This window comes from Artemia sp. Qi Xiang Cuo, chromosome 20 (genome assembly GCF_049724085.1).
Source record: "Artemia sp. Qi Xiang Cuo chromosome 20, ASM4972408v1, whole genome shotgun sequence".
Lineage (NCBI taxonomy): Eukaryota > Metazoa > Arthropoda > Branchiopoda > Anostraca > Artemiidae > Artemia > Artemia sp. Qi Xiang Cuo.
The window spans coordinates 23,004,279-23,026,402 of NC_142813.1; the positions used below are offsets into that span (position 1 = coordinate 23,004,279).

The window sequence follows — 22,124 nt, forward strand, 5'->3', positions numbered from 1 at the left end:
TGTTCAATCAGGGAACAGTGAAAGGTATTACAAATACTCCAGGGAACGTTGAGGGGGGTTTTAAACTAAATCAGAAGATGCTATAAAAATTGAATATTGGGGGATATTGAACTAAATCAAAGACATTATGTGCATTCCGGTTGTCAAAAGCGCTTTCCTGCAATATTTCAAGAACGGCATAGGGCATCAAGTTGAAACTTTCAGGGACTGTTTTATAAGTGTTGTTAAAACACACTTGTGTGCATCCAGGTTGTCCAAACAGCCTTTCTAAAATATCTTACGAACAGCTAAGAATATTAAGTTGAAACTTTCAGGGAAAGTTAAAGAGGATGATGGACTAAATCAGACGACCAATATGTGTATCGAGGTTGTAAAATGGCGTGTCTATAATACATCAGGAATAGCTAAGGGCATTAAGTTGAAACTTTCAAAGAATGTTGAGGGGGTATTGAACTAAATCGAAAGACATTGCGTGCATCTAGGTTGTCAAAAGGGCGTACGTCCAATATCTCACGAAACACTAAGGGTATTAAGTTGAAACTCCCAGGGACTGTTAAAGGATACTGGACTAAATAAAAAGACCCCTATGTATATCCAGATACATATGTATATCTAGGTCAGGAACGGCTGAGGAGATTAAATTGCAACTTTCAAGGAATGTTGAGGGGTATGTTCAAGTAAATCAAAAGACAATATGTCATCGAGGTTTTCAAAAGGAACGAGAGAAAGATAGAGAGAGAGGGGGAGAGGGAAAGTGCAAGAGATAGATATAAGGAAAATAGAGAGAGAGAGAGAGAGAGAGAGAGAGAGAGAGGGGGAAAGAGGGGGAGAGAGAGAGAGAGAGAGAGAGAGAGATAGAGAGCGCAATAGATAAAAAGGAGAGAGAGATACAGAGCAAGACAGAGAGATGAACTTACAAATATATGGCATCAAAATTCCCATCCTTTTCAACGATACTCATAACATGATTTAACATAGCAGTACCAACGCCAGTTTTTCTGTAAGGAGCCAGACACCCTAATGTCATAATATAAAGCCGCCTTTGATTTTCAGATGTATCAATACGACAACACACAGCTCCAACCACAACATCATTATAATATGCTAAAAGACAACATTGGAAAAACATTAAACACAGCATTTCATTTATTTCAAAGTCAAAGTAACTGCAAAAAGTAAAGTTGAAAAAGAGCTGAAAATTGACAGTAACATAGGGCTGTCATCTAGGATGCTAGTCTTTGCAACCAATCTTCCAAAAAATAACGATTAAGATAAAATGAATTAAATGAAAAAATAATAAAATGTATAAGTAAATACATGAAAATCTTTAATAAAAGCCATAAAAAAATGAAAAAGATTAGAAAAGCCGAACATTTCAGTTTCACGTCCGCAAACCTTTATCAGCGAAAAAACAGAAGAAGGTAAACTAGAATAAACAAATAAAACCTAAACTACATTATAGTTGAAGCGATAGCTGCAACACAGTAAAAAATGAATTACGGCCTATTGTAACCAAAAAATTCAAAAATACGTTAAAAAGAACTATCTAGTAGAAAAATTTTCACTTGTAGCTGATTCAAGAATGGTGACTATTATTTCAGTTAGTCTTAATAGCAAAATGTTATTTTGACAACAAATTTACAGGAGTTTCAAAAAAGGGCATAAACTTTTCGAAAATGGTGTTGTATCGAAACGAAAACGGAACAAATGGAATTTTCATTGCCTAAAACCCCACATGAAAAATTAGCAGCCCCCCACCGTGAACAACAAGGAAAATAAGTTTTTTCCTCTTTCTTTTTTTGCCACTAAGGGTGCACTGAGAAATCAGAGAAAGCTGTTTCGGGGCTCATTTGAAAGGAAGTTGACATGTTTAGGACCTTTTATTATTAAAAAAAAATTAATATTGCAATAAAATGCAATTTTTGACACAAAAATAAATAAATGCATCTTCACATAAAAGATGATATAACACACATATCTTTGGACAGGGGATATATTCCAAATGGCGCCACAAATGGTAGATTATAACCATAAATGATGTCACTCATGATTGAATAAAATATAATTTAAAACAGCTGCATTTTCATGTACACGGTGATGTAGCACACGTACCTTTTGGAAAGATAATATAATACACGTATCTTTTGAAAAGTTTCTTCTCTAAGATATGATGTCATATTCGAGTGACTCTGCTACCTGATTCCCTGGGCTTTGTCTATGATAATTTCTATAGGCAGCAATGCCACTTCTGATAATTTTATCAGGGTAAGAGCTTTTGGCAAATAGTCCAGGCGTCAGGACCTAAAAATGTGACACCCAGATAACACATCTGTTTTACGCAATCTTAAAGCATTTTCTATTCATTTCGAACCCGCTGATTATGATTATACCCGGGAATTGGTTCCCTCAAGGGGTGCAAGACCCTTAAAAATGACCCGAAACATTAAAAAGTGGAATCTTGCAAAATTCATTTGCAACTCTTTACATTTTTGTTTTTTTTAGCTCAACCTGAGCAAAAACGCAAGCAGGTTGAAAGTCATAAAAAAAAACGAAAAAGAACGAATATCAAAAAAAGATAGTCATCATCATTATCGAATGGATTTTTTTTTTTTTGAAGAATTAAACATTGTAGTAAATTCATAGAAGTAATAGATTGAGAAATAGCTTATAATCTTCAAGAGAAGTGGATAGTGAAAAACGTAGTTAAGACGTCTTGATAAAAAGAAAAGAACAAAATGCAGAGAAACGAGTGGGTGGGTAGATCGAAAGAAAGTATGTATCCAGGTTAAAATAATGGCATAAGCAGATCGAAAACTAAAAGATTTGGGAATAACAAAATTCTGAAGGAGATGAGAATACACCTTAGCTATAGTTAAGCCTCTAATAAACCGATAGCAAAGGTAAATTATAGGGCACAAATAAGATAAGAAAAAAGAAACATCATTAGAAGAAAAGATAAGAAGAAAAGAGGCCAATTCATTAGATTTAGTTATACTTTTTTCAAAATCTACCATCGCAATGCCACCTCAGCCCCCTAATGGGACAATAAATAGCTCTAGGCTATATACATTTTTTGCTTCATATAAAGTTTTATTTGATATTATGAACCAAATGCTGATGAGATTTAAGCATAACAGATAATGGCAAACCACAAAATCAGCAAACTTTTGTATATTGCCTAGGGGGTCTCAATCCATTAGAGGGGGCCTGGGAAACAATTACGAAAGCAGTGATTATTACATTAAGAAAGAGGATTGATGGAAGATTATAATGGCATTTTTTTTCCTTATCTTATTTCTACCCTATAGGACACCTTTACACAACAATTTAGACCTAAAAACGAAACAGAGAGTAGGCCTAAACTCGAGACCGTCTAATTCCAAATTAGGATTCCAGATCTAATTCCAGACCTGCAACATATATCCAAGTAAAGAGTTAAAAAAAAGTCATAAGATATCAACCCAGTCTTTTAGAATGGTATGTGGTGTTACTTCAGAAAAGGTAAGAATAGAGGAATCCACAGTTTTTAAATAATGTTTTCTTACAAACATAATTACTATTATGAAGATGTCATCAGTGCAATTTTGTCCCAAGACGAAGAGCAATCAAAGCGAGAAAAGTTTGTATAATGTCAAATAAAAACAGTTCCAGCAGTTGTAAATATAATATTATGAACCTGAAAAACAAATCTATATTATAATTCGAAATTCAAATTTAATTTTACTCCTTGATAGCTGCAATGCAAGTAAACACATGCATAAAGTATATAGCACACACTAATGAATTGCTAGTAATCCCACAGAAAACAGTCTAGCAAGAATCTCTAGGGACTCATTGACCAAAAGTATCAACTATATGTCAGAGAAAAACTTTCACTGCGTATTGCTTCCAACAAACAAGAGACCAAAATTCCTTCATTGAGCCTTTAAAACCATTTCAAAGTTCAGAATTTAACCATTCAAATCTTTTGAAGTAAAGAATACATTTTCTTTGTTATTTTGGAATTTTATTTTCATGGTCTTTTCATTTTGGTGAATCTTTTTATTCCGAAGATTGGGGATTGAAATCCCCCCCCCCAATCAAAGAAGACTCAGAGATCCAACGAAACAATAATTGTAGAACATCATCATCGTTAAATTAATTAGAAAATCTGCTTGGATTAGCTTTCACCTTATCTTTGACATAATTTTTTGAAAGCTAAACTTCAGTGATCATGCCAAGGAAAAGATGCCGTGAAATCTTCCAATCAAGTTTCGGACTCTGAGAGTTTAAACACTGCTTTCAAAACAAGCGCAAATGTATTAATAAAGATTTTAAGTATAGTACACTTTCATTTTATATAATATAGCATATCTAATCTATCCTTAGCGTATTAAATGCATCCCGTGGTAGCACACTGGATTAATCACTGCTTGGCAACACTGGGTCGAGGATTCGATCTAGTCCCCAACGCCGGGCGAACTTTTATTCAGTGGTGCCAGACACCATTATGTGCGGCAGCGGCGTGCCATCGGCCCGTCGGAAATGTTTTGGCGTTGCGCAGCCTAATCCATCTGATCCATCGGCGTTTGTTCTATTTTTAGAATTTTAAAACTAAGTTTGTATCAGTTCTTATCGGAATTCCTTCATCCTTCTAAGGTAGAGTTATTAAGATATCTCAAACCTTCCCTTAATCCAAAGGATTGACAGTGAAAACTTAAACTGCATAGAAACTGAATTATTCCGACGAAATCGGGGACTAAAATAAATTCCCTTGCACCGTACCTCCATGGCTCCTTTATGAAACCTCAAGAGTACCCGATGACTATATCACATTGTATATTTTGATTTTTCTGGTCTTGGAGCCTGTATTCCACTTCTTTGACAACCCTATACTACTACTAAAAACAGTTCAAGACACTTAACCTCAAACACTTCCGTTGAAAGCTTTGACAAGCTTGTAGTTGTTATGTATAAGAATAAGCTTATCTACCCGGTATGGAGCCATCATTGAACGCTTAGCAGTAACTATTAGTTCTGTACCACTGAAGACTGTTTCTGCTACCACACTTGTTCCTGGCAACAACAGAACTTTCGTTATCAAGGCTGCAATCCATGGCAGCTGAGTCAAACATATTTCCTGAAGGCAATGATTGTATTGGTTGCCTCAATCAGGACAAGATCTTTCGATCTCCTGGAATAGACTACCAAGCTATGTCATGAATTTATTAAAAAAAAGACGTTTTTCCTAGGGAAGTAAAGAGATAAGTTGAAACTTTAAACAAACAACAAGTATTGTTTCGCTGACTATGTAAGATATATATACAAAACCAGCTCAAATAAACTAACTCGTGATATTCTTCGATTTCTTTAGAATTATAAAAATTAGCACTTTACTCAAAACACAAAATCGCACCCCAAAAAGACAAGATTAGGTGAAATTAGACCCAAAAGACAAGATTTCTGTCTTGGGGTACTATGACTACGCTGCACAAAACAGAGACTAATGTATAATATCTTAACAGTCTTTCAGCGACCAAGATATTGCGACTTTTTAGATTTCTACGCATATTAGAAAATATCACAAGTCAGTTTATTAGAGCTAGTTTGTAGATACATCTTACATGATCGGTGAATCAATTATTTTTGCTTGTTTTAAGTTGTGACTTCGCTCTTTACTTCTGTAAGAAAAATTTAATTTTGTTTTAAAAACTTAGTTTTCTAAAATTAATTTTTGCTTATTTTTTTAACTATACACAAATAAACTTTACAAAACAAGTTTTGTTTAATTTTGACGATGAAACTATTGAAGTGAACATGATTATTTAAGACCGTTAAATTTTGATTTTACTTCTGACATCCCTTAAAATTCCGCAAAAGATATGTGCAACTTTGTCACGTGAATAAAGAGTCTGAGGGTTATGTCACTATTGCTCCTTTAAGAATTTACACGTGAAAATTCCATTAGTACCGTAAAATGAAAATAAAAAAGTTTTTTCAATATGCGTTTTCTTAGTTTTCACTTATTACAGAGATGGGGAGGGGAGAGGAAGCATACAAGAGGGAAGGGGGGGGGGGTATGAACCTTCCATTAAGTATGTTAACCATGGAGATTAAAACAATATCTTCGTTATCCTATCAGCCTTTCCACTCCGAAATGGGACCAAAAAGTAAATGTGGTAGTATGGCACATTATGAAGAAAATTTTTAAGAGGGAGCAGCTTTAAAAACCACTGCTGTTTTCAAGGTGGGAGGGTCGAAGCCTCCTGTAAGGCTTTTTGGACCATAAAAATTGATTGGATCTACTAGACTTTGCATCGTTCCGCTTTGTTTCGTTTGTTGAAGTATTCCATTTTTTTGTAATTTCATTTAAGTATTTTATAAACTCCCCAATTTTGAGGGAAATAAATAAATAAAAAAAAATTCACCCTCTTGTGGGAAAAAATTGATGCTTTGTGACACAAACTGGCTGAAAACACCGCTTCATTGTGGCATGATCTTTTCATAGGCAGCGCAATAGCGCTGCCTAAGTAAAGAACGATGTTGGCACAATGTATTATTTTTTTCCCCATAACTTCGAAAAGGGCTCATTCGATTGGAAATTGGAACGGCTAGTGCCCTTTTTAATATACGAAAGTGATTGGAAGGCAACTAACACCCCTTCCAGACCCACCATTTCCCCAAACACATCCAATCAAAATTTTGAGATAGCCATTTTGTTCAGCATATTTGATTTCCAGATAGAAATTATGTTTTTGAGGAGGACGCTCAACCACAACCCTCAGGGCAAGGGTTGTAAGTTATGCCCTGGGGACATATAAGGTTTTTATAGAAGGCGTTGTCTTAGAAACTTCAAAAAAGGCTCATTTAATTGGAAATTGAAAGGGCTACTGCTCTTTTTTATAGTTGAATATAATTGGAGGGTAATTAACCCCCCTCTCAAGCCCACCATTTACCCAAAACCATCCAATCAAAATTCTGACATAACTATTTTACTCAAAGGACTTGAAAGTTCTGGAAATTAGGTCTTTGAGGATCACAACTCCCACCCCCCATATTCCTTAGGGCAAGGGTTTTAAGTTATACCCTAGGGGCATATAAGGTTTTTATAGATTGTGATGTTTTAGAAACTTCAAAAAGGGCCCATTCGATTGGAAATTAGAAAGGCTTGGCTTGTGGCCTTTTTAATAGTCGAAAGTGATTGGAGGATAACTAACCCCCCTCTCATACCCACCATTTACCCAAACATATCCAATCAAAACTTTCAGATAGCCATTTGGTTCGACGTAGTTAAAAAGTCCGTAAATTATGTTTTTGGGGATTATACTCCCCCCACATCCCTCAGGGCAAGGGTTGTAAGTTAGACCCGGGGGGTATATAAGTTTTTTTTATAGAAAGCGTGGTCGTAGAAAATTCAAAAAGGAACCATCCGATTGGAAATTGAAACGGCTAGTGCCCTTTTTAATAGTCGAAAGTGATTGAATGGCAAGTAACCCCCTTCTCACGCCCACCAATTCCCCCAACACATCCAATCAAAATTTTTGAGATAACCATTGTGTTCAACGTTGTTGAAAGGTCCGGAAATTATATCTTTGAGGATGACAACCCCCTCAAAGCCCTCAAGGCAAGGGTTGTAAGTTATGCCCTGGGGCATACAAGGTTTTTATAGAAAGCGTTGTCGTAGAAACTTCAAAAGGGCTCATCCGATTGGAAATTGAAAGGGGTAGTGCCCTTTTTAATAGTCGGAAGTGATTGGAGGGCAACTAACCCCCCTCTCACGCACCATTTCCCCAACCACATCCAATCAAAATTTGGAGATAGCAATTTTCTTCAACGTATTTGAAAGTTCTGGAAATTACGTCTTTGAGGATGACAAACCCCCAGCCCTCAGGGAAAGGGTTGTAAGTTAAGCTCTGGGAACATATCAGGTTTTTTATTTAAAGTTTTGTAGTTGAAATTCGAAAAGGTATCACTTGATTGGAAGTTCAAAGGGCAAGTGCCTTTTTTAATAATTGAAAGGGGTAGGAAAGCCAATCACGCCCCTTATTTCCCCAAACACATGCAATTAAATTTAGAGATAGCCGTTTTGTTTAACCGTAGTTGAAAATTCTGGAAATTAGGTCTTTGAGGATGACAACCCCCTCACAGCCCTCAGGCAATGGTTGTAATTTATGCCCTGGGGGCATATAAGGTGTTTATAGAAAGTGTTGTCGTATAAACTCAAAAAGGGCTCATTCGATTTGAAATTGAAGGGGCTAGTGCCCTTTTTAATTCTCGAAATTGATTGGAAAGCTTGACATTTTTGTAGTAAAGATCGATGCGGGTACAATGTATTATTATTTTTTTTTTTTTTTAGACCAGGGCACTTCGTATCGAAGGAGTTGTCGCAGGAACTTCGAAAAGGGTTCATTCAATTGAAAATAGAAAGGGCTAATGCCCTTTTTAATAGTCGAAAGTGATTGGAGGGCAAGTAGTCCCCCTCCCACCCCCACCCTACCATTTTCCCATTATGTTTAAAAACAAAACGTTTCCTTAATATTAAATAAAAATGCACTGTGATAATGCTAATTCCCAATAAGGCATCTCAGGAGTATCCCAAAAACGACTGAGGGTATTATGTTCAAACTTTCGGTGCTACTTCTGCTCTAAAAATTTAACCAAATCAAAATAGCGTAAGTGTATCCAAGCTATCAAAGAAAGTAAACATTTTTTTTTTGCAAATGATATCAAGTTTTCTATTTCAGGTCAACTAGAGGAGGTATGAAACTAAATTAAACACTACTATTTGTATCCAGATTTTTAAAAGGGTGTATGTTCTTCCCTGAAAAGACTATGTCAATATAAAACGAACAAAAATTAATTAAAGAAACTTTTCCCCACAATATAAATTTTTCAAAGAAAAGTATACATACAAATGAATGTGAATTATCAGTTTAATATACATATATTGATATTTAGTAATCAAAATGTTAATATTATTTGATTTATTAAAGTTATGAAAGTAAAAATATTTATATTTTTTCAGTAAAGTGCAAATTATGTTCTGGCCTTGGGAAGGCATAGGGGTGTTGAGCCCTACTCATGTTAATTTCTACTCGTTTTGAGTTTGACTCGGTTAGTTACTATAGTTTATGTTGGTTTTGAGTTTCATTTATTTATCGATGCGGGTTTCTGATTGTTTCACGATTGGTAGATTATTTGATTTTATTTTTGCTCATTTTTGGTTGAATGGAGTTCTTTACTTTTCTTTGAAAAACTTATTTTGTGGAAAAAGATTTTTTAATTAATCTTGCTTAAAAAGGTCATTATCTGATGATAATTGATCAACAACCTAGGTAGTCACTGCAGTGTTCATGTGATCATCAGCTAACGATTTATAAATAAAGACAGAACTCACTGTGAAATTCAAGACATACTGCAATGCTTATTCTGCACAATGTAGTTCCATTTTTCAAGATGAATGGTGGGGCAGAAAACTTCCAGAAAACAACCACAGACACAGAGTGCTTCTCTGTGGTTTTGACGCACTTCACAACCACAGAGAAGGACACTGATTCCAATGTCCCTCATGCTTCCAGGATTACTTTAGTCACTTTGATTTGCAAGAAAAATTATAGGATTCAGAAACAGTACTTTAGATAAGTCTACACAGCATTTCAACTCACAAGCACGCAAAATGAGGATACTGGTTGGGGAAGTGGCCAAAGATTCACCCAAGGATCCCCCCATCGGGGAAAAAGGTGAAAATATAAGATGGAAATGTACTTTTTTATGTGTTCTAGCTGTAAACAATTCACATTCTGAATATCAGAATTCGCAATAAGATATAACATCTTTATTTTGAAAAGGCTGGATACATCTTTATTATTCTTATTATAGTATGGTATTATGGTTTTGTCTCAGCTTTGCAGAATGAAAACACAACACTTGAATACATATTATAATTTGGCATAAGAATTTAGAACCTTTAATTTCCTAATTACCAGGAGCTTTTATCCTGTTCGATGATCTTGTACCAGCCACCCCCTGCCTCCTAATGTGAATATACCTGCAGAGTAAGATAGGAGGGAATTTCCCTCAATAGGATCAATAACAGAGCCTACTGCTGCCAGAGAATTTAGCTCAAAACAATTGTAAAATCTGGGCATTTAGACCAAACTTCATTAGTTGGCGTGGGAAAGAACATGAACGAACATATCCTCTAATTCCCCTAATATTAGCTGTGTACATCTATATGCCAGTACTATGAACGTAATTTACGTCCGAAAAGTTCAGTGTTAGACTTCTCACCTAGTTTGGCCAGTTCACCAGCATCAACAACATCTTTGTAAAACTTGTCATTATAGGCAACCGGAAAGATCATCTGATTTATCCTTTTCAGCTGACGAATATTATGGTGAGTGATATCACCAAGTTCTACTTTGGCCCTGAAAAAAATTAAATTAACAATAGAAACGTATGTGCTTAGTGTGTTTAGGGAAGACAAAATTAAAGAATAAGGAGTCTTGATACAATGACAGAAAAAAAAAAGAAATTACAATAACGGCTTTAAAATTGAAAAAAAAAACGAAATGGAAAAAATTGAAGAAGAACCTTCAAATTAGAAACAAATAAATTAGTAAGAACAGTTAAAAAATTATTTTATGGTAGGGTTAGCACATTCATCAAATTATATAGGGGAATGGGGGGGGGGGCAAAACCGTACATTTTGAAGTTTTGACCCCTACAAGGAGCATTCTAAAGATACAAACTCCTTTTTTATATTATAGATGGATTCAGAACCGTATTCAGAGCATAATTATGTCAAGGGAAGATTTTTTTGTATTAATCCCCCCCCCTGACACGAAAATTTCAGTAATTGAAGTTTAATTGCTATAATGATATATCAAATCTGATTAGAACTAGATCAATGAAAACTTCAGGAACGAATTTAGAGCATAAATTATGTAAAAAAAAAAAATGTTCATGAATCCCCCCCCACAAAAAAAAAATCGAACGAAAATAGGAAATTTTCGGGGATTTGTGGGGGGAGAATTTAACTGAGGTTTTTTAATGACATGATATTTCAAAGCTAATTAGCGCAAAAAAAATAGTATTTTGCGCTAGGAATCAATGTAAACATATTTTTTTAATAAGCTTATTATACTTCATAAGCTCTTCTTGGTTCCCTGAAGTCAAAATTCAAAATCTACTTGACCTCCAAAACCCATCAAATATTCCCTCAAAGTTTCAGCTGAATCTATAAAGCAGTTCAATTGTGTTCCCCAGATATTGCAAATATTGCATTTAATAACCTGGATACATATAATATCTTTAGATTTATCTTGGTACTCAACCATGAATAAACTGTAAGTCTCATAGGAGCTTTCTCATAAAAGACCTGTATGAGCTCTCTCGAAATACAACTAATTAGGAAGAAGATTATCATCCCATTCTAACTTCCCTACTCCCAATAAAATGTATGATTGTGTTCATCCAAAACTCATTTCCATAAATTTTGAACTCATCCCACACCCGAAATCAAACATGCTTTCCTTGTCAGTTATAAAATTTATTCGTAAACAATTGACGATTGGCATATTTTTTACTCCTTATCCCAGGGTATGTGGGGGTCATGTTATAACTGGAGACACATTTGTTAAATCTTTCGGTTATTTTGAGCAAAGCCGCCATCTTAAAATGTTGATAGGATGTCTTAGGGTTTGTGGGGAGTGGGTTGGATAAAATGGTATGGGGGGGGGGGGTATCTGGTTACCATCAGATCAGTTTCAAATCTTAACGATCACTTTATCTCATCCATTATAAATTTTATCACTCTATGTGGTCAAACCACAAACATCTACAATTGATTGGGCTAACTTGCCATAACTTGTAGAACTTGAATAAAAGATCCAAATAAATGACAGAAAAGTAGAAGTCAGTCCCTACTTTCCCAGAAATCTTTCCCAGAAACAATTTAGCTTTTCGCGTTTTGTACTGGAGATAGAGATATTCTGGTTCCCAAGATATTGGAATCCCCCATGCCTTCTCAAGAGTAAAACATATTTTGCACTTTACTGGAAAAGAAAAAAACAATTGACAGTGGATTGTCAGTTTATTATACATGTAGCCTACTGATATTTACTCCTTAAAGTTTTGATGATTTTTATTTATTAAAGTAAGAAAAAGTGAAAACATTTAAAATGTCTTTGTTTTCAGTAAAGCGCAAATTATGTTCTGAGCTTGAGAAGAATGGGGCTTGTCAGCCCTACTTATGTTCATTTTTACTTGTTTTGAGTTTGGCTTGATTAATTATTGATAGTGATTTGTGGTAGTTTCACGCTTGGAAGATTACTTGAATTTATTTCTGTTCACTTTTGGCTTAATGAAGCTCTTCACTTTTCTTTGAAAAACTTGTTTTGTGGGAAAGGTTTTAAATTAATTTCTGTTTGTTTTTTAATTGACATATTCTTTTCCATGCAAAAAAGAATAATATTTTCTATCTTATTGTTTTTTTCTCTAAAAGAATCCATAGTTTAGCTTGCTGTTTGTATGTTGGAGAAACCTTTTCAACAATTTTTAATCTGTACACAAATAGTAATGTTTAACCTAATTTTATACCTCCTCAAGTTGACCTGAAAAATGTTGTAAAAATTTCAAAAGGGCTCATTTGTTTGGAAATTGAAATGGCCCTTTTTAATAGTCAAAAGTGAGTGGAGAGTAATTGACCCCCCTCTCAGGCCCACCATTTCCCCAAACACATTCAATCTAAGTTTAGAGATAGACATTTTGTTCAACGTAGTTGAAAGTTCTCGAAATTATGTATTTAAGGATGACAAACCTCCCCAGAGTCCCCAGGGCAAAGGTTGTAAGTTAAGATTAAATCAAGATGCACTGTGTTAATGCTAATTCTCAATAAGGCATCTCAGCAGTATCCCAAGAACAACTCAGGGTAATATATTCAAACTTCTGGGGCTACTTCTGCTCTTAAAATTTAACTAAATCAAAATAGCGTAAGTGTATGCAAGCTATCAAAGAAAGTAAACAGATTTTTTTGTGAATGGTATCAAGTTTACTATTTCAGGTCAACTAGAGGAGGTATGAAACTAAATTAAAGACTACTATTTGTGTCCAGATTTTTAAAAAGGTGGATGTTGTTAAAAATTGCTGAAACATTTTCTCCAGCATACAAATAGCAGGCCAAGCTATAAAGTCTTAAAAAAGAAAAGATTTAAACTATTATTTTCTTTTTCCCTGAAAAGACTATGTCAATATTAAACGAACAGAAATTAATTAAAAAAAACTCTTTCCACAAAATAAGTTTTTCAAAGAAAAGTAAAGCACTCCATTAAACAAAAATGAGCAAAACTAAAATCAAATAATCTACCAAGCGTGAAACTACCACAAATCAGCATTGATAAATAAATAAAACCCAAAACGAACAGAAATTACAACAAATAACCGAGTCAGACTCAAAACGAGCAGAAATTAACAGGAGTAGGGCTCAAAACCCCTATGCCTTCCCAAGGCCAGAACATTTGTACTTTACTGAAAAAAATACAAATGGAATGTGCATTGGCAGTTTAATATACATATACTGATATTTGTTAATCAAAATGTTAATATTGTTTGATTATTAAAGTTATAAAAGTAAGAACATTTATATTTTTTTCAGTAAAGTGCAAATTATGTTCTGGCCTTGGGAAGGCATAGGGTTTTTGAGCCATACTCATGTTAATTTCTACTCATGTTAATTGCCCTCCAATCTCTTTTTACTCTTAGAAAGGACCGTTTTTACATGTTAGTAACTCTACTGATGATGATGACCGACTGTGTCATCAAAATATTTAGAGTCTTTGTTTTATATTTCAGTTTCACTGTCTAATAAAAGGACCTATCCTTATTTGGAATTCTTATTGATTTCGTTAAAAGTTAAAGGGTTTTCTAAGATTCCTGAGAAAGTAGGTGTTGGCCTATAATTTTTTGGCGTTTATATGGATCTTTTATGCAAGATTTACAAATTATGGTAAGATTGCCCAATCAATTTTTGACCCCACAAAGTGACTAAGTTTATAATGGACTATAAAAGTTTATAGAGAGGACGAGATAAAATATGCCAGTGAACAATTTTTTACAAATAGATTTTATAATTGACAAGGATGGCTTGTTTGATCCTGGATGTGCAATGAGCTTGAAACTTACAGAGATAATTGTTGGGTGAATAAAATCGAACATTTTGTTGGGAGTAGGGAGGAGGGTGTTTAAAATAGGATCATAATCTTCTTTCTTAATAAGTTGTATTTTGAGGGAGCTCATATGGGTTGTTTGTGAGAGAGATCCAAGGAGACATAGCCAGAAAAATCAAAAGACATTATATTCATTCAAGCTATCAAATGTCATACCTGCAATATCTGGGGAATATAATTGAATTGGTTAATAGATTCAGCTGAAACTTTGAGGGAATATTTAATGGGTTGTGGTGGTTATGTAAATTTTGAATTTTAAATTCAGGGGACCAAGAAAAGCTTATGAAGCATAATAAGCTTATTAAGAAAATTTTGGTTGCATTGATTCTTAGTACAAAATATATTTTTCACTGATTAGCTTTGAAATATCAGGCCATCAAGAAACATCAGCTAAATTGTCTCCCTTTCAATCCCCAAAAATCTTCTATTTTCAGTAGACTTTGGGGAGATTCAGAAACATCTTCCCTTGACATAATTTGTGCTCTAAATTTGTTCCTGAGGCTTTCATTAATCTAGCTCTAATCACTTTTGATGCATAATTAGTAATTGAACCAGCATTACTGAAACTTTAGAGTTAAGGAGGGGGGGGGAGGAATTCAAAAACACCCTTGACATAATTCATACTCTAAATTTGTTTCTGAAGTTTCCATTGATCTAGCTCTAATCACTTAGAGCCATATAAATGGATTTATCAATAAATGGATTTATCTCATTTGAAATTTTATTTGCTTCTCATAGAACGGCAGTGTGGTCTAAGAAAACAACACCTAAATAAAGGTGTTACATCAAAAATATATGTATATATATGGAGAAATGAGACCAACCCAGTAAACAACAATAAACTCAACATTTGGTTTGCAATTAGAAGACATGGAAGGCTTTGCCACCTTCATTGGAAATTTGTTTTGACCTTTGGAAAGATTAAAGAAGAAAATTTACATCAAGACTTTGAATGAACTTTGTCAATGAACTCTGTCTGAAAATAATCTAGTGACTAATCTGGAAGTTCCTTATTTTGTGAATGACCATAAAAGTTATTTATTTTGTTGTGTATAAATATGCTAGTTTCAATTTTTTTAATTTAGTGTTTCTACTGAAGATGGTTGCTGTATATATGATTGAAATATCTAGACTTTTGTACCTGTTTTTTCATTGTCTAAATAAATGGATTTATTCCATTTGAGAGTTTATTTGTTCATCATAGAACAGCAGTGTGGTCTAAGAAAACAACACCTAATTAAAGGTGTCACATCGAAAATACATTGTATATTTGGGGAAATGAGACCAACCCAGTAAACAACTATAAACTCAACATTTGGTTTGCAATTAGAAGATATGGAAGGCTTTGCCACCTTCATTAGAAATTTTTTTTACACTTTGGCAAGATTAAAGAGGGAAATTTACATCAAGGCTTTGAATGAGCTTTGTCAATAAACTCTCTCTGAAAATAATCTAGTGAATAATCTGGAAGTTCATTATTTTGTAAATGACCTAAAAAGTTATTTATTTTGTTGTTTATAAATATGCCAGTTTCAATTTTATTAATTTAGTATTTCTACTGAGGACAGTTGCTGTATATGTGATCAAAATATCTGGGCTTTTGAACCTGTTTTTTTCAATTACTAAATAAATGAATTTATCCCCATTTGAAAGTTTATTTATTTGTCATAGAATGGCAGTGTGGCCTAAAAAAACAATGCCTGACTAAAGGTGTTATGTCAAAAATATTGTGTATATATGGGGAAAAGAGACCAGCCCAGTAAACAACTATAAACTCTAACTTTGGTTTGCGATAGAAGACACAGAAGGCTTTACCACCTTCATTGGAAATTTGGTTTACACTTTGGCAAGATTAAAGAAGGAAATTAACATCAATACTTTGAATGAACTTTGTCAATGAACTCTCTCTGAAAATAATCTAGTGAATAATCCAGAAGTTCATTATTTTGTGAATGACCTGAAAAGTTATTTCATTTTGTTGTGTATAAATATGCTAGCTTCAATTTTATTAATTTAGTATTTCTACTGAAGAAGATTGCTGTATATGTGATCAAAATATCTGGACTTTTGTACCTGTTTTTTCACTGTCCAAATAAATGGATTTATCCCAATTTGAAAGTTTATTTGTTTGTCATAGAATGGTTGTGTGGTCTAAGGAAACAACAGCTAATTAAAGGTGTTACATCAAAAATATGTTGTACATATGGAGAAATGAGACCAACACAGTAAACAACTATAAACTCAACATTTGATTTGCAATTAGAAGACACAGAAGGCTTGGCCACCTCCATTGGAAATTTGTTTTACAGTTTGGCAAGATTAAAGAAGGAAATTTACATCAAGACTTTCAAGGAATTTTGTCACTGAACTCTCTCTGGAAATAATCTGGAAGTTCATTATTTTGTGAATGACCCAAAAAGTTATTTATTTTGTAGTATATAAAAAGTTTTTTTGTGCATATAATTATGCTAGTTTAAATTTTTTTAATTCAGTATTTCTACTGAAGATGGTTGCTGTATATATAATCAAAATATCTGGTCTTTTGTATCTGTTTTTTCACTGTCTAAATAAATGGGTGTATACCCATTTGAAGGTTTATTTGTACTCTCTCTCTGAAATTAATCTAGAGAATAATTTGAAAGTTCATCATTTTGTGAATGACCTGAAAAGTATTTATTTTGTTGTATATAGGCCTAAATATGCTAGCTTCAATTTTATTAATTTAATATTTCTACTGAAGATGGTTGCTGTATATGTGATCAAAATATCTAGACCTTTGTACCTGTCTTTTCACTGTATAAATAAATGGATTTATCCACATTTGAAAGTTTATTTGTTTGTCATAGAATGGCAGTGTGGTCAAAGAAAACAATGCCTAATTAAAGGTGTTACATCAAAAATATGTTGTACATATGGAGAAATGAGACCAACACAGCAAACAACTATAAACTCAACATTTGATTTGCAATTAGAAGACACAGAAGGCTTTGTCACCTTCATTGGAAATTTGTTTTACACTTTGGCAAGATTAAAAAAGGAAATTTACATCAAGACTTTGAAGGAACTTTGTCAATGAACTCTCTCTGAAAATAATCTGGAAGTTCATTATTTTGTGAATGACCCAAAAAGTTATGGTAAAAATTTACAATTGCTACTCTTGATAAGGAGACATGTTAAGAAAACTATTCTTACTTTAAAATATGTATAATGATCCTAGTTAACAAATTATCCAAGGGGAGAACCTTTATCCTCAAATCTTTCCTCTTTTTTCCTTCTTTTTCCAACTTAAAAGAAAAAAATTAAGATTTTTGCATGCTCTCAATGAAATGTGTAAATCTTTTGAAATTGTTGCTATAAGTTTGTTTTTATAGATGACAATGAATCCAATTATTAAGTTCCATTTTTTTAAACAAGATTTTAAAATACACTTCTAAGACCTTGAAGAATATCTTAGAACCTATATACTAACAAAATATATACCCCCCCTAGTGTGCAAATATATACCCAAAATTACATTTTGAGTCTAAATATAATCTTCATTTGCATCACAGATGAATTGTATCCCCACCCCCATTATGTGAAAATATATACCCTGATTTGGATATATTTAGGGGTTAAGGTAAAGTTCATTTGGTTAGGCTATATTTAGATTTGGAATGCAATTCTTTAGTATATATTAGTATTTAGGATTTAGATTCTGTTAGTATATAGGTTCTTAGATATTCTTGAATGTCTTAGAAGTGTATTTTAAAATTTTGTTTAAAAAAACAGAACTTAATAATGGGATTCAACATCATCTTTAAAAACAAATTTATTGCAACAATTTCAAAAGATTTACACATTGCATTGAGAGCAAGCAAAAATACAAATTTCTTTTCTTTCAAGTTTGAAAAAGAAGGAAAAAAGGGGAAAGACTTGATGATAAAGGTTCTCCCCTTGGATAATATGTTAACTAGGATCATTATAGCCTACATATTTTAAAGTAAGAATTGCTTTCTAAACATGTCTCCTTATCAAGAGTAGCAATTGTAAATTTTTACCAAAGTTATTTATTTTGTTGTATATAAAGTTTTTTGTTGTGCATAAATAGGCTAGGGTAAGACACCCAGTAGTTGGACACTTTAATCACTTTAAAAACTTTTTGACATTTAAACTACTCTAATTACTGTATTATACCACCTAGAAACTTAATTTTTTTATCAAAAAATTTCTGAAGAATTTTTGAACAAGTAGGTTACTAATTCAAATAGTTTCACTTGTACAGCGCTTCCTATTTTTGAATTTACTAACAAGTGACAATTCTGCCTAAACTTAGACATACAAATGGCTCATTGTAAAGTGGTTATTAAAATAGTATAAAAGATTCTGTCCGAGAATAGGCAGGTGGCCAACTACTGGGTGTCTTACCCTAGTTTCAATTTTGTTAACTTAGTGTTTCTACTGAAGATGGTTCCTGTATATGTGATCAAAATATCTGGACTTTTGTACCTGTTTTTACTGTCTAAATAAATGGATTTATACCCATTTGAAGGTTTATTTGTTTGCTAAACATTATCAAAGGTCAGTGTCCTCTAGAAGGAGGAGTGGAGGTAGGTTCTTCAAATAGGCTACCTCCAGTAGGTTACATACTCTACTTTAGTATTTAAATCCATCCCTGAAAGTTTCATTTTCTTAGACTAGCCCCTTTCTAAGACATAAGTAACTTGTCTGGAATTTCACCTTTCTACCCAACTTCTGACTTAAAATCAAAATTTTCCTAAGTTTGAACTGTAGGCTAGGCTTGAAACCTTCCTCAAAATTTCATTAAAAGAACTCCTACAGACTGCATTGATTTTATAGTTTAATTTTGTGTTTATTTGATAGGCTAACTTACTTTTGAGATTAACCTTGTAAGGTTTGCCAGTGGCAGTTGTTCCCCCAATAAATTGAAAATATCTATTATATAGCCCATGCCCCTTGACTCTCTGGATGTGGAACTTGTTTTCCCCCTCAATAAAAAAGCTGGAGCTACGCCCCTGCCAGTAGCCAATGACCAACTTCACTTACACAGTCATGCTCCTATGTTTTTGAAATATCCGCCTTCACACGGCTGCCACTCAGCAGGTTTTTTTGGTCCCACTTTGGGTGGCAAAATAGCGAAAATTTCGTATAAAAAGTGTCATTTCCAAAAAATTTGCCACTCGCAATGCTTCGCATCGCTTGCGCTGGTACCAACAAGCTATTCAAATTGAAAATATTGGCCAATCCGCATGGGATCATCTCTGCGCAGTTTTCCACATCTTTTCCATTCAACTTTCCATCTCTCCCATAAAAACCCATCAAAAGGCAAATGGAGCATAAAATGGGGATTCACCCCACAGATTAGGCTACTTATTTCTCTGTTCTGTTCTAATAGTGTTCGCTACTAGTGCGAAAAAGGAACGAAAAAAAAAAAGACCGTCCGAGCTTTTTTTTTTTTGAGAAAGTGGAAAAAAGGGACAGCAATACTTGTCTACATTGAGATTTTTCATCCAGTTTTTCCACACAATGGACTAACTAGATTTTTACAGTACGTTTGGGTATTTAAAACTTTTCTCTGAAAATACTGAACAGAATGCCACGAACACTGATCGCAATTATTGAAGACCCTACGATAAATTAAATAAAAAAAAACAAGTTTTTTCAACTGAAAGTAAGGAGCAACATTAAAACTTTAGACGAACAAAAATTATTAGGGATGAGGGGGTTTACCCACTAGTCAAAACCTCGCTCTTTACGCTAAAGTTCGAATTTTGTTCCAATTATTTAAGAATGACTCCTGAATCACAAAGGCCGTTTAATTAGAATAGATAGCTCTTTTGAAAGTACTAAAAAAACTTAAGAATAAAGAGCAAGGCATACGTAATAATTCATATACGTAATAATTTCTGTTCGTTTTAAGTTTTAATGTTGCTCCTTACTTTCAGTTGAAAATTTTATTTCTTTTTTTTATTTAATTTTGTTTTTTTTATTTAATTTCTGATTGTTTTTAAATAATGCTGGAAATCCGGCCCCCCCTTCATAGAGATGTCCCTTCCCCCGTGATAACATCCTACACGGAAAAATCTTCCAACGTAACCCCCTCCTCCGACCCCCTCCTGAAAATCTCTCTTGAAAACGTCTGTATACTTCCCAATAGGCAATACTATATGTAATATGTAAACAATGGACAAAGTTTATAACTTGTAGCTCTTCCCCCGGGGACTTTGGGGGATTAAGTCATCCTCAAAGACATATTTATTAGATTTTCGACTATGTTGAACAAAATGGCAAAATTTTGATCGGGTGACCTTGGAGAAAATTGAGCCTGGGAGGGGGCCTAGGTGCCCTCCAATTTTTGGTCACTTAAAAAGGGCAATAAAACTTTTAATTTCCGTTCAAATATGCCCTCTCACAATATTCAAGGACCACTGGATCGGTACAACCACCTCTGGAAAAGAAAACAAATAAACACGCATCCGTGATCTTTCTTCTGGCAAAAACTTAAAATTCCACGTTTTTCCAGATAGGAGCTTAAAACCTCTTCAGTTGGGTTTTCTGATACGCTGAATATGATTGTTGATTTTCATTAACATTCTATCACTTTTAGGGGGTGTTTCCCCCTTTTTTGAAAATAAGGCAAAGTTTTTTAGGCTCGCAACTTTTGATAGGTGAAACTAAACTTGATAAAAAATTATATATTTGAAATCAACATAAAAATCCGATTCTTTTGATGTATCTACTAGTATCAAAATTCCGTTTTCTAGGGTTTCGGTTACTATTGAGCAGAGTCGCTCCTTACTTACAGTTCGTTACCACGGACTGTTTGATATAACTAATAGTCGATCATACACTAGCTCTTTCAAATAATTTATTTGGCAGAAACTGTAGGATATCCTTCGTGTGAGGTACATGGGAGACAAGAATAAAGGAAATTATCACTTATTACACTCAAAACTTTTGTGACCAGGAAATAGCTAAAAAGAGGAAGTTCGTCCAATCCTTTTTATGGTGGTAATTAATCAGCAGGTTTCCGAAATTGCTGTTATTTATTATCAATGTGATGGTGATGAAGAATACAATTTATTATTAATATGAAGGAGCATAAACTTAGCAATAGTGTCTCTGAAAACAGAGAGATGGAAAAATGAAAAAAAGGGTATTCATGCTTCTGCATTGACAGTTTTTCTTCTGTTTTTTTTTATTCATTTTGGTAAAAAAAAAGTGTTATTTCGGAAAAAAATACCACTTTTACTAAAAAAGTGCCACAACAGTGTCACGTTTCCCAAAAAGTGCCACTTTAAAAAAAGTGCCAAAAGTGACACTCAAGTGTCACCGGTGCAACCCTGTGCCTTAGTTTAAAGGCTACCTGAGTTTTTGGAAAGCAACAAAATAAGCAGAAAGGACGCTCTTAAAAGTTTCCTTAGTACATTATGCAAATGTGTAAGCGGCCTATCTTTCAATTGTAAAAAAGGATCAGACATCCGGGTGTCTTTTGGCTATGAATGATGACGTTAATCCATGCTAGAAACCCACCTATGAAACTGAAGATAGACAAACACAAGCACCAAATTGATTGGTGCCAAAAAATTATTTCTGTTGGGCGTCTATATTACATGCATTTCAGCAATATCTTGCTGAAAAGTCAGACGTGTATCCCCAGTTCAGCAGTGAGATCAGGAACTCCTTTCTCGAGGCGTGTAGCATTAACGACCTCCAGCTTAATATGAATAAAACAAAAGTCATGAGGTTTAATCCGCTTAAGCGTGACCTCTCATGCCCGGTTCCTTGGTACCCTACTACCTCAACCTCAGTGATTCTCGGGGTTACTTTCAGTGACGACTGTTCATTTAGCGCGCACATCGCCGGTCTGGTGAAAAAAGGTAGTTACGCAGTACAGTCGCTAATTACCTTGCGCCGATT

General features: G+C 34.0%; 1 protein-coding gene across 1 annotated transcript; it reads right to left on the bottom strand.

The window, feature by feature from the left end:
- Positions 1-913: 913 nt before the first annotated feature.
- Positions 914-19,312, bottom strand: san (Probable N-acetyltransferase san). The gene is made up of 3 exons (XM_089106405.1): positions 19,251-19,312; positions 10,270-10,406; positions 914-1,104 (listed from the first exon to the last, which is right to left on the bottom strand). Exons 1-3 carry the CDS (start codon positions 19,256-19,258, stop codon positions 914-916), a joined length of 336 nt encoding a protein of 111 aa, XP_088962531.1. The 5' UTR covers positions 19,259-19,312.
- Positions 19,313-22,124: the final 2,812 nt, after the last annotated feature.